We start from the raw sequence: 14,287 nt of genomic DNA on the forward strand, positions 1-14,287 counted from the left end.
AGCACTTTAAATTGCTATCCCCCCATTTATTTGTATTCAGTTCAGTCATGCCTTCATAATGCCTAAATTTCCCATTAGCTTCAATGCTTCAGAGAATCACATGTCATCACATTGTTCTTCATATACTAACCATTACAGTATATCTGAGAAATCCTTTCAGTATATTTTACAGTCTCTCCAATGTGCTGAGGTAGAGCAGTAAGTTATGACCATAGCTACACCATAATTTCTAATGTACAAGTGCCATGAAATTATCAGTGTAGATTTATACACTCAAGGTCATACAGTGAACTGGTTTCTGAGCAGTTTCTTAATTGAGAGAGACAAAAAGTAATCAAGAACCCAAGAAAGGTCAGCAATTTTATGTGATACTCTGAAGATATGTCTTGACATTAACAGGTTCACATAATACGGCATTTCTAATAAATGTCTAGACTCAGCAGCCCATGTTCTGCTACTTTTACTGCTGCAAACGATGTTCTTCAAAATAATAAAGCGGCAACGAGTGGAAAGAGGTGAAATTGTACCATGTAAAATCACTTGTTAAAAATAGAATCTATATTTAAGATCTGTATTAAATTGTGATCTCTCTACATGTGAATTTAAATACAAATTACTTATTTTTCTCAACTACTCTGTAAATTGGTAACTATTGTTCTGTGCTGGGAGGGCAAATAGTTTGTGAATTTCATAAGCTGAATTATATCACTGCCTTAAGGCCAACTCTATATGACTCCAGCACATAGCACTCAACGTGGCTGACAGAGTGGCACTGCATGCTATGGGAGGGGATCAGTTGGCCCCAGATAGGTAAATAAAACATTTTTATTACTTATCTCCCCATAGACTGCCTGGCCTCCAAGGGCTCTCTTTCGACCTATGTTTGCTGGCATAAGATCAAGGAGTCTTGTGGAATATCGGGGTAGGGAAATGGGAATAGGATCCCAGTATGCTCTGTTGCAGCTGAAATCTTGCTCCCAAACCACCCCCTGCCCAGGCCGCTTCCCATCCTGAACCCCACTCTGCCCTTCCTGCTCCAGCAGGGTGTACGGGAGCAGATGTCATGCATGCATTTGTGTAAGCAGCCCCAAAGAATACGACATCAGTGCAGCTCTTAGGCGAGCATGCTGGGCTTTATGGTGCAGTATTGTGGGATCCACCACTCATAAGAACATAAGAACAGCCCCACTGGATCAGGCCATAGGCCCATCTAGTCCAGCTCCCTGTATCTCACAGCGGCCCACCAAATGCCCCAGGGAGCACACCAGATAACAAGAGACCTGCATCTTGGTCTAGGGCTACCATAGGTTTCTTGGACCGTAGTAGATGGAAGTAACCACAAATGCCTGCTTGGGGGATTCTTTACAGCACCAAGAACCCTAAACAAACAATTTCATTAACTGTATGCATTATCCAGTTTCTATATCTCGATGCCTAAAATCTGATTTGAGACAGGACAGAACAACGGAAGCTGTAGCCAGGTTTGTAAGTGTAGGCAGCCATTTTCAACCACTGTGCCATGGCACAATGGTGTGCTGCAGACGGTCTACAACTGTGCCATGGGAATTTGGGGGAGGATCATTTGTTGGTAGGGCCACTGGGGGTTGCAAGACCCTGCTGGCAGTGTGGTGTGTCTTGTCAATTATCAGAATACTGATGATGTGCCTTGACAATTTTAGCATCATCTCAGTGTGCCAGGAGATGAAAAAGGTTGAAAATCTTTGGTACATTCACTTCACAACTGTACAACTTCACTCATACATTTCAATGTACAGAAGGTCTCCCACTTAGATGATTCTTGTTCTGTTCAATTCCAGACAACCTTACATAATTCAAATTCTATGTAAGTCAGAATATCTGCTCCTTCTTCCACTCATTGCACTTAAACAAAGCAGGAACTATTGAGTGTGCTGCGATTGTATACTATACTTCTTTACCTGGAAATGAGTCACACATTGTGTTAAACAAGATTTACTCTCAGGTATATAGGATTGCAACCTTAAAAGCACAATCCTAACTTCAGCTGGAACGGGGAGACCAGCAGGCCTGCTCTGTATCCAGTGCAAGTTTGGGGTTGAAAGTGGCTCAGCCTGGGGCAAGGGGAATCGCTTCCCCTTACCCAGGGGAGAGCCGCTGTAGCCCCAATGGGGCTACTCAGATCTGTGCCACTCCAGAGCTGCGCTAGGCTGCCTGGGAATGGGGTCAGGATACGGCACAAGTGCTGGATCCTGACCCCACCCCCTGCTCTCCCACCGCCCACCCACCACCCCATCCTTCCACCCCAAAAAGCCTCCTTCCTGCCCTCCTCATGTCCCCCAGACCTTCTCACTGGCCGAGCTCAGTCGGCTTAGACTTACCCCATTCTGTCACCATGAAGGCTAGATCAGGCCTCTGCAGGCCAGTGCACCTCCGTGCACCAGCCCGGCTGACTTCAGAGGAGGCGCAAATGTGCTTTACAGCACTTTGAATATTATTGTAGTTTCAAGTGCCTTGATATAATTCATTGCTAAAAGGAGAATATAAAATGTTTCCAGAGCCAACAAGTGTCCAATAATGGCTGGAGTTCACTGCCAACTAGAACAGGAATAAAAAATTACATGGATTTTTTCACTAAGCCTTACTGACCACAGAGGAAGTTTTCCTTAACAAGGAATGAGTACATATATGAAATGTACATCAAGTAATCAGTAAATACATCATAAATAATACCAGTATTTCTATTTTCCACACATACCCCAAAAAGTAAGCTCTCAAATGCATTTGCACATTATGAAAATGAATGCTTGTTCTTGAGTTCAGATGCTGTATCTTGGCTTTTTACTATATTATTATTATAACTAAGAATTTTTAAACATCATTTTTCAACAAAAAATAGTTTATAAAGTGGTTTATATAGCTAAATAAATAAATGGTTCAATTCCTAAATTAGTCCAAGATAAATGAGAACTCACAACACCTGCAGCAAGTACTTTTGAAAAGCCACATCAGAAACATGTGTCTCTCTGTACCCTATTTTATGCTTTTAAGGTGTTTCTTCCAGAACATCAGACTTTCATTCTAGTAATGTAATTCATAAGCGGCTTACAGTAAGATTCCAAATGTGAAACAGCAGTACTTGAGATGAGAGGCTATCATTTACACTGAGAAGGAAGATGATTCCTGAAAGGTCCAGGGGGTTGGATATGAATTCTGATTAATACTGATGAAACTGACTCCTAAAAATTAAATCCTGAATGAACACTTGATACCTCTATACATAAAGTATAGCTAGGGTATTCTCATTAAAACGATTTCTGAAAATTATTATAAGATTCACTTTGTGTCAAGATTCTAAGAGCTTTCCAAAGCTGATTAACAATATTAAATGAGAAATTGAACTACACTGGAAATCAACCTTTCCTGCATATTTAAGACTAATGGCCCATAATTTGTATTCAAGTGCTATTTCCAGTGATTCATTTGTGCTGGAGCCAACTTCATGGCCTGTTGATATGAATGTCTCCAGAGATATACTGAAGAGGAACCTGGATCATACAGAAGCAACACAAATTTTCAACAATCCCGTTGGTAGCTTTCATTTTTAAAGATGGAACCGATATTAATGTGGTTATAGTTACTGACAACTCTAAGAGTTCTAAAATCCTGAATCAAACCCTCAAAAATAAATAACATGCCATATTTTGGACAATATTTTAAACATACTATATCTCCTTGAGTTTTTTTAAAAATGGTTTTATGCTTAGCAATGTAGTGCACTTCAATTTTTTTTTATTAACGATCACTTCAAGTGCATAATTAGATCTACACACAAAAAGAGAAACATATCCCTTGTCAAATTATTTTTCTTTTCCATGAGACAGTCAAGTCACCACTTTATGTCATTTTATTGATTTTCCACCCTAATGACCAAATCTTACCCTGGGCTTACGGCAGTGGTTCTCAGCAAATCACTGTGGTAAGTCCAGTTATGATGAGAAAAAAGGCACTTCGCTGTCAGATGTTCTGGAGCCACTGCTGCAAACAGCTGGAGGCTCTGAGCACTTGCCAATGGCCCACTCATGCTCCACCAGAGCAGGTAAGGTGGCAGCAGGGTGGGTTGGGAGCAGGTTGGGGCAGTTCGGAGAAGGAAACAGTGGTTTGGGGATGGTCTGTTTTATCCAGATGTATTTTCAACTTGTTAGCTCTCATCAAGTCCTCTATAAATGTGAGGGAACAATTCAGGACCAACAGCTTCCCCAGCATTCATTGACACAGAGAGGGAAAGTTGGATGGCATCCGCATACTGGTGATGCCCAACACCAAGTGCTCAGCTCAGTGGTTTTGTGCAGATATTAAATATTAAGCTACTAGCAATAAAAACACTCAGATGTGGTTTGAGGCTGGTAAAGGGGAGTCCAGCATTCTAAAAGGTTAAAAGAAAACTTATTTATTTAAAACATTTATACCCTGCCTTTTCCACACTATGTGGAGCCCAGGGAGGCTACCAAAAATATAAAATACAAAGCCATCATAGAACCATATAATAAAAGTTAAACAAAACAGCATTTAACAAAAAAATCCTCCGATTTAACATAAAATCCTCCACAGGCAACAGCAATAAAACCAACAGCCCAGAAGCCACTGAAATACTGGTGAAAAATTGCAGAGGAGAGGTGAAGTTCTCATTAAAACTTCTGTGTTTTAATAGGTAAACAGCAAAACACTATCCAATAGATTCACACAACAGATACACAACTCAGAGCCCAATCCTGAGCTCTTTAGTGCCGGCGCTACGCCTGCGACACTCTGTGCTAAGTCAGTGCCGGCGTCAGCCCAGCACCAGTCAGTACTGAGTCCAGCACTGGTCGGATGCTGCCTGGAGCTAGGTAAGAGCTCCATGCGACTGTGAGTGCCTTGGGGGCAGGGGGAGGGTGGGGTGGGGGAGGAATTGGGGAGGGAAGGGGCAGGACAGGGCTCTGCTCCACTGGATCCTGAACTGTGAGTCAGGCTGGAAGGGCCAACATGGAATCTCCCAAGCCTGTGCCATCAAAATAGCCAGCGCAGACTTAAGAAGTCCCATTGCAGGATTTGGGGCTTTCCCCAAGGGAAGAGGACAAAAGTCCCCTTCCTCCAAGAAGGCTCTGGCAGCTGCTACAGGGCCACAGGATGCAGCAGTAGCCGCTTTGGCGCTACTGCACCCGGTGGTGGCAGCGCCTTTAGGACTGGGCTGCCAATTACACGCATCTTGTATAATTTATACCCTGCCTTTGTAAGCAGTGGTAACACTGCTGGGGGAGGGATCTGGTTTTGTCAGCTTCCCACCATAATTTGTTCAAGTTCTGGGAGAACCTTTTTATCCAGCAGTAGAATATGGGAATACATATGTACTTCTTAGAGTCAGTGTATTTTGATCTCCTACAAAAAGAATTATAATCTCATTAAACTTTTAAGTTCTGCCAGTTACTGGCATCACTGCAGGTATAAGAGCTACAGTTATAATTTTTTAAAATATGTTTTTAATTGTGAGTCGCCTTGAGTGTCCTTCATTTGGATAGAAAGGCGGGATATAAATTTCTAAAATAAAATAAATTTCAATTTTCTTTGGCTTTAGTAATAAATTGGTTAAAATTCATACAACTGGAGCATTAAAAGAGAGCTTTGATTAAAAGGAAGATGCCTTCAAAGAAATTTGACTTGCCTAACAACTGGGGCAGCATATACAACGTGACCCTACATTTGAAGAATTATTTGAAAACAAAGAAAACAACTCTTGATGCCATTATATGTTTGCCACTTACATGCTGCAGCACAATTAATATATTGAGAAGTTGAGTGCAACACATGTTTTCAGAAAATAAAAAAATCTATGTTGCATAGGACTGCAGGCTAAATATTAGGAGATTTAATGCTGGTATTTCGATAGAACATTACAATTAAGCAGGACTTACCTCTTCTTGCTTGGAAATGTTGAATTTTGTCATTTTTGACTTGGTCCTAGAAGAGTCTGTTTTAGCAGAAGGGATCCCTCTAAATGAGCTGCATAGCAGGCTAGTTTCAGCCGGCACCTTCAGTCTTGGAGATTCATCAGGAGCTTGATCTTGGCCATCCATTGGTCTTACATAAGCTGTTGGTTTCTGCTGAATTATACTGGGTTTTGAAGCAAGTGAAGGAGGAAAGTTCTGCACACAGTGTCCACTGCTATTCATGGTTGGCTTCTCCTGAGCCTGGACTACAACTTCTGTACCACAACTCAGTTTGGATTGCTGTTGGGTTCTGATGCTGTCTCCAAGAGAGGACGGTAAAGGACTTTGGCCAGCACTTGACGAAGACGGTGATGAGGGACTAGGTGCGTAATGCTTAATCTTTTCCACACTGTTTTTTAGGTTAGCTGTTTTGAAGTCATTATTGTGTGAATCTGACAAACCATGTCGATGTTTGCTTCCCCTTTGCTGGCTCTCTAATGTGTGTCCAGACTTCTGCCAAACTACTGTAGTGTTCTTGTTTGGCTGCCCAGGAAGCGCTACTGGTAAGGAAGATGGAGGACTGCAAATGGAAGGCTGAGTGTGGGGTTTTGTGTCAGCAATGAAATGTTCATCAGCTTTGTTCACAGATGTTTGTGAAATACAGGGTTTGGGGACTCCAACAAGATGGCTTTGATTGGACCTATCAGTCAGCAACTCTTTCATCTCATCATAGTTGCCTAAAGTATTTTGGATACGACTGGAGAGTTCATCTCCCTTGTTCGTCTGTAAAGAAGATAAGCAAAAAAAAAAAATGCATTCTATAAAAATTAAAGCACATGAAAATCATTCCATGCATCATTTCAGCAGCATAACTGCATAGTTAAATGTAGACACATCACTGTCTGAGGTCACCAAAGTTTTTAAATCGAATATGAACGTGGTTTCACATGTATTTCATTTACATATCTGTTTAGAAAAAATGATAGTGAATGATTTTAATAAAAGGCAGTTATAATATTCCTGCTCATTCTTTACAAGCTTTCCTTGAAAAGCAGATTTAAAACTATCAGCACAAAGGACGACCACACACAATACACAAGTATGGCTCTGTGAAATTTAAAAAAATGAAGCTATACATACTGTATTTCAATGGCACTACGATAAAGCAATATTAGCAATTAGCGGCTGGATCATGTCCATAGTTCTTTTGACCCAAGGCTACAAGTGCCCAGGCCAGAGGGAGGCAAAAATATTCAATGTACCATCATCATCAAATGTGGAATTGTCACTGTTACTTTTAAAAGATTTAACTATTTATTAGACATTGCACAACTTTCAAAGCATTCTAATTTTTGCTGTCCTACTTTTCCTGCACTTTGAAAAATAAGCATCTAAAACTCAATGAGATATTAATATTAATGTGTGCTTTGTGAGGACAGTTCATTATAGTAGACTGCAAAAACGTATCTCCTGCAGCTTATATCTAATGACCAATTAAAACAAGATATTGGACCAAGTTTTTATGATACTAACATTTCTTTTGAGGGATGATGCTATGTAACTTGAAATTACTAATTGGTAAACAAAAAAAACTTGAGCTGTTATTAACAAAGCAGTTGTATTAGGACACACACATTAAAATAAAATACAGAAGAACCTAGTTACCATTGATAAAGTAACTCATTCAGTGACCAAGGAAAAAGGGCCAACTTCAGCTAGATTTTTTGACCTACTGATTTCTACATAATGACTTCTAGATAAGAAAGCTTAAGGGGTGTACATTAGCAAAAAACTATCACGGGGAAGCTGCAACTGGTTGGAAAAAATGGTTTATAACTATAAAGCAGTGTTTCTCAACCAGTGGTATGGGTACACCAGTGGTTCTAGAGGTGGTGTCTGGTGGCACTCGTGGGACCCCTGCCACTCGGCAGTGAGACCAGGAACACGACACAACAAACAGCAGTAGGAGGCTTGGCTCAGCAGGCAGAGCTCCAAAGCATGCTTTTCCATGCTTAAAAAAGCTCTCCTGTTCATCCTGAGCCTCTTACTGGTATTTGTCGCTTCGCACCTGGCCTCCCAACCCAGACATAACAACTGGTGATGATGTCATTGCCAGTTACTTCTAATGGTACTTCAAATAGATGGACCATGTGAACAAACATTGAGAAACACTGCTATAAAGAGATATAGTCAGACTGGAAACAAGGAGCAACTCAATATTGCACATATCAGTTACCAAGCAAAGTCTTTTTAAAGTGAGCATTTTAGGCAAGTAATGCTGCATGTTTTAGGTGCATAACAACAGCTGCTAGAAGAAGTTCTCTCCACCTTAGTCCACCTCTACAGGTCCTTCCAGGTCAACTGTCTCTCTCCTGCTTGGTTGAGGGTTTGTAGGCTGGATGGGCACTCTCTGCCCATGTTCTCTCACTGATAGAAAAGGCATTTTCCCCCAAATGCCTGGCTACCCACAACTCCAGTAGTACCTTCGCAACCCTTCTCTGGGTTTCTTTTATATCTGGGCCAGGGATTTGTCACCCCATTTCCAGCTTGCCCCTCACCCACCATCACACCAAGAGATAGCGAGCTTCCCTAGGTTGAAGTCAGAAACATTCAAAAAGGAAATGTAGTATTTCTACAAAAAATTGGCAATAACTTGGCTCCCAATCACAGTCTGTTCACAATTCAAAAAGAATATTGTTTTCAGGGAATCAGAGAATTGTGGGGAAGAAAGAAAAACAAATGTGATTTTTTTTTATTCTCCTTTTTCTTGAACTTCAGGGAAGTAGAAGAAAGATGGTCACTCATAAGAGGTGGTCTTTCACCCTCTTTCCCCTGTTTTGGAGGATCCAGGCCTTTAAAATAGCTTTGAAAGCAGTCGGAAGAGAATTCATCCACTGGTTGCCTCCAAGGCTCTGTTTAAGGAGCTGAATCCACTACAATGGAAGGAGATACTAAAGCAGTTGGCTGCAGCTAAGCTGTCTAGCACGGGGAATATACTCAACTGTACAGGTATGCAACATTGTTTAATCAGTTTGGATCTAGTTCAATTCAGTACTGGAAACAATGAAAGTGGATTGCCCCCTTTTCAAATCCATGGCAGATGCTAAACTGGGACAGACTGCAAGTATTGGGCAGAAGGTCTGGTCCAGATGGTAGAGCCTCTGTTAAGCCCGAAGACAATATCTGAAGGTTACCAGTTCAAGATCACTGGAAGTTTCCATTTGTGACAAGACCTTGAAGCTGATGAACTTAGCTGAGCTCTCTTGAGTGGGAGACAAGGTGAAGCTGGCTGCAGTTGCTGGTCAGCACGGGAGGCAACACAGCCAGAATGATGACCAAACAGAAAAAGAACTATCTGGAATGTAGTGTGTTCTTGAAAGACAGAACTTCTTTGTTTATTGTAAAAAACCCCTCAGGGATTTACAGAAAGCCTGCCCACATAAACCGCCTTGAATAAAGTCAAAGGAGTTCTCCAATGTCCAAGAAAGGCTGTATATAAATACTAGTATTATTATTATTCTAGAAATTTTACAAAATTGCAAATCCCAAGTTTAAGGGCAGTTCCATGATAAAATAAGCTGCCAATTGGGTTGTGGCAACTTTTTCCTTGAAAAGTTTTCAAGAAAAGGTTGACTGGGTATGTGCAACAGACACTTCAGACATAGTGTGTCTCCAAAGATCATGGAAATTAATTCCACTGAGTCCCTCTTACAAACAAACATTTACCCTGTAAGATGTGTTGCCCCACAAATTTTACCACTTTGTGAGAGCGATGTGTCAACTCTTTAACAATTTACTGGGAAAATATATACCTTGTATGGTTCACTGAAGAGAGAGTAACTGGTATTAAATATGCCATCTTCATGCTGGGTCTCCTGATTTCTCCTTTCCCATTCTTTCCTTCGCAGCATATTTCTGTCAGGATCATAAACGCTACAGCAAAAGAAAAGAAGAAAAGTAGAATTAATCAAATGAGCTATGGTAATGTCTATGAGAAAAAGTATGATCAGCAGACAGATGGCAAAGATAACAAATACATGAATCAGATTATCAGTCCTTACCAGTCCAGTAAGGAAGGGAAGATCAAGTCTTGAGATATATCTGTGCCACCTCTCTCTCTCTCTCTCTCTGTCACTTACATGCACACACATACACACACTAATTAAATTCTGAAGGTTCTGGAGGCAGCCTCTAGCCTGCGCTGAACACATTTCAGTGATGAATTGAGACAGAGAAGCTAGTGAAGCCTATTTGAAAAGAAAAGACTGACTACTTTTAAAAGCGGGCAGTAATTAAAGTTCTGTGTAAATAGCAGCTACGAACACATTTTCTCTTATGCCAGTTCCTGAGAATATTATGTGAGAATGCTGCTTTCACCAACAAACAAATCCTACTAACTAGGTTCTATAGTGCTTTGTTCATTAGCCAGCTCCCGTAAGGGCTGTTAAAAACGATGTACTGCAGAGGTTTTCACAAAAATGTACCTTCTTCTGGTATCTGCTAATCAGCCACAGTCATGAAAGACAACTGAAAACAGTTCTTCTCTATGACTGATATGACAGTCACAACATTTGAGAATAAATAAATACATGAGGGACCTTGATATCCACTGATTTGACTCACCACTGATACTGAGGTACGCCTTTAAATGCCTTGTAACAAGGAAAAAAAGCACCAAAATCCAATTTCCTACCTTCAAGCTGTTAAATAATTATAATGTCATTCCATTAGATTCCATTATTCACCCAATCTACTGGCTGAATGTGGTATAGTGTCTATACCAATGCATTCTGGGGTGACAATAGAGGAGCAAGAACCCTAGAAGTGGGTCTTTAAAGTTATTTTTCCACTGATTTGGTATTTACTGATATGGAACCCCAATGGATAACAAGACTTTTCTCTCCCGAAAAAAACCATGCTCCATCAAGTAAATGCAATAAAGTGAAGGACAATGTGTTTCTTTCCAAGGCAGGGTTTGTCTTATCTCAGTTTGCTAAATCTGGGAGGCCAGATCTGCATATTATGCATGTCAGTCATATTAATTTGGGTATTTTCTACTGCTTTCTTTATGTTTGCTGCTGGCACCCCTGATTAATCCAACATATTGCTTCTAATAATGAACATCCAGTTTGGTCCTCAGGTAACAATGCTAAGAAAGACATTTATGACCACTTACCCATCAGAGTGGACAACTGTGGCTAAATGAACCATCTGGCTAGCACAAGTTAAGTTCACCTAGTTATATGAATAATCATTTTAATTAAAGAGTGATGTTGAAGAATCGTATTGTTCAATAACGTGTCCCTTTAATAGACGTACATTACTTTTGCTTTGCATTTTATCAGTAGTATCCAACTCCTTCACTGGCCAATTTTTTGACATCAATTTCATTTTTAGCTAAATCAAAATGATGACTGCTTCTAAACCCCATGTAGAAATGGCTTGTGGTGATTTTCCAGAAGCAAAAGATTTACAATTTTAAGTGAAGAACATTCTGAAATGAAAGCCATAGTGCAATTAGAAACAAAGTATCTGCATTTGATGGACTGGTGACATAATTAATAAAATGCTATACTTGGAATGCAAGTGACTTTTTAGACTTTTCACCTAGTCTAAACAGAAGTTAATTTGAGGATTCTACAGCATTTTTTCCTCCATTTACAAACAGAAATGCCACAAGGCAAAGCAATTACTCTGATTTACTGTTTTCCCTTTGATTGAACATGAAGATGTAGCAGGGTCTCCAAAAAGCAACAACTTAACAAACTGTGCTCTTTTCTCTCAGACAGATAAAGTACCCACTATGCTATTTCAAAGAGTTTACCTCCAGGCAGCAGTGCAGAGCAAACATCAATCAGTGACATGTGTCTAAGATGAGATTGATGTTTACTCTCACAGCTTTTCATCTTACATTCAATAAATTACTTCTCCTTCGCCAAAATGCCTGGTTAAATTTCATTTTTCACTTTGCAGCATGAGTTTTAAAATTTAGCTCCTAGCAATTTTAAAGCTGAATTCATTGATGCTTTATCCTTCGTAGCATTTATGATTTGTACTAACCATGAAATCCTGCTATACAAACATCAATACAATCATGCAGAGTCTTCTGATATCAACCACTTATGAGCTGACAGAAGCCAGATTGAAGGTGAGAGATTTAATTGCTTTCATGAAAACCCTGGAATGGAATAAACCCTCATCCAAACCCAGCTATCTAAATAACCAGTGTACAAAATTTGTAAGCAAGTTCAGAAGCAGTTTAATTGGTTCTCAACAGTTCGCAAGAGGACAAAAGCATTCAGGGGCTCTAACTTATTTAGGATGCATTTCCAATTCAGAACTGCACACGGGGAGTGAGGTTGCATGTGTCCAATTTTCACATATTCATCAAGGATATGCAACATGTCTGTACACTGACACGGGTGTCTATGGTCAAAAAATATTAAGGTTTGTGGTTCTATAAGGAGAACTCCAATGAGAAAGTTGCTGTCCTTTTTCTTTTTCCTGGCTGTCTCCTTCTCTTTCCCTTCCATTCCCCCAGAGTAGCTACAGGAGACCAGAATGAGTGGGCAGACAGGTGCACAGTTCCTATTATAGCTTCTGGTTGTTTCAGCCCAGTCATTTGCAGCTGTCAAAGAAAGAATCCCTCTGCTTTTGGTGTGAAGCAGTTATGAGTAGTACTGTGGTTGTCTGCTCCGGCTGACCCTGACAGCCAGCAAAGAAATGCCTTTGCCTGGGTTGCAAAGATGTCCTTCTCCACATCCAGCTCTTGGTTCCTCCTTCCTGTGCTTTCTTTCTAATCCCTTCATCAATTCTATTTTCTCTTGCATTGCTTCTCCTTGTTTCTCTTTCCGCTGCGCCATCATGCACCCTACTCTCACCATTTCAATAGATTTAGCCTCCCACACAACCAGGATCATGGTGAAGTCTCTCCCTGCTAGAGGATTGCTGCTGCTACCCACTCACAAGAAGGTGTTCCAAAGAAGCCACGGAGCCCCCATCAGCTCACGACAAAAACTGGAAATGGGCTTTTTTTGTTTTTTACAGTATAGTGGGGGGCGGGGAGGTCTGCAAAGGAGGTTGCAGGCTCCCCAGACCCTCTTGGTGGGCCATAGAGTCCCCCAGGTAAGTTTTAAAAAACCCTTTACCCCCAGCATCACAGCAATCAAGGTGATCACATTGCTGGCCCCCTCCCCTATCTCACAAACACTTAACAGTTCCCAAACACTTCCTGAGAATTTGGGGGCCGCTGCCTTATGGGTATGGAAACCAAATTATGGAGGTATGAGTCTCAATTTCTGAATTTAAAAAAAACAACTGTTGTTAGATTAGATGACTATCATCATTATCGATGTGGATTGAGGTGTTCCTAGCTATATGTACATAAAGTAAAACCAAGCTATTGATATCTTTTAAAGTATTTCTGGTACCTAATAGGATTTGTGATGATTAATGTGACACTCTTGTGAAGGGAGTATAGGGACATATTGGGTAACCCATTGGGGTCTGTAAACATAAAAAGCTTAAGAACCCCTGATCTAGAGGATATGAGATTTTTCTGTAAATGAATGCGTTAAAAAAAGTATAGAAATCTGGTAGTGTTTTTATTCATAGAACTTTCACTGACTCAACTGTATAAGGAACTTTTACAGATTTATTCCATAAAGAAGATAAAATATGAGGGTGGCGGAATGACAGGAAAACATAGAAGCAACAGTTGACATACACAGAGAAGAATATATATATAAAAAATCAGTATTCTATTTTCCTCAAAGTGTTGTAAGCCACATTGGACAATCTTTAACTCACACAGACAACTATGCATAAAATAAACCATGAAACTACATTGAGCAAATGATAATCTGCCTGGATACCAATGTCCATCACTCAAGAATGATAATTTGTCACATGTCCATCATGCAAATTGGTGGTGCCTATCCCTGATGTTCATTATAAGGTTTGCAGGAGCTTCCATGTACACAACGTAATGTGTGTAGCATTCCCTCCATGCCAGTAGGAATCCTTTATTTTCAGTGTTCTTGGTCACACAGAAAGAGCCTTCCTTGGGTACAGCTGTAGATGCTGCAGCTCTTTCAGAATTTAGAATGAATACTCCCCCTTCCTGTGCTCATATAATATCTGAATAGAGCTACTATAGGCTTACGCCTTCCTACAGCAGCTCTTGTTGTTGATGTAGCATTTATCCGGAGTTGGGGGCATGTCCATCATCTGAAGGGGGATTAGGATACAGTACACATCAACTCCTCATCATCTCTCCTGCGTTATTCCCCAATCACTGTTTTGGCCTCTCCACCAAGAGAGTTGCACCTGCACCTGACGTATGT

General features: G+C 40.5%; 1 protein-coding gene across 1 annotated transcript in view; it reads right to left on the reverse strand.

The window, feature by feature from the left end:
- Positions 1-10,866, reverse strand: part of AFF3 (ALF transcription elongation factor 3) — a 260,314-nt gene extending 249,448 nt beyond the window's left edge. The window contains exons 1-3 of the mRNA XM_066621326.1: positions 10,808-10,866; positions 9,755-9,875; positions 5,928-6,725 (exon numbers count right to left, since the gene is read on the reverse strand). Coding sequence (XP_066477423.1) covers positions 5,928-6,725; positions 9,755-9,875; positions 10,808-10,866 — 978 coding nt within the window. The remainder of the gene's footprint in view (positions 1-5,927; positions 6,726-9,754; positions 9,876-10,807) is intronic.
- Between the last annotated feature and the right edge of the window lie 3,421 nt (positions 10,867-14,287).

This window comes from Tiliqua scincoides, chromosome 3, assembly GCF_035046505.1.
Source record: "Tiliqua scincoides isolate rTilSci1 chromosome 3, rTilSci1.hap2, whole genome shotgun sequence".
NCBI classification, from domain to species: domain Eukaryota; kingdom Metazoa; phylum Chordata; class Lepidosauria; order Squamata; family Scincidae; genus Tiliqua; species Tiliqua scincoides.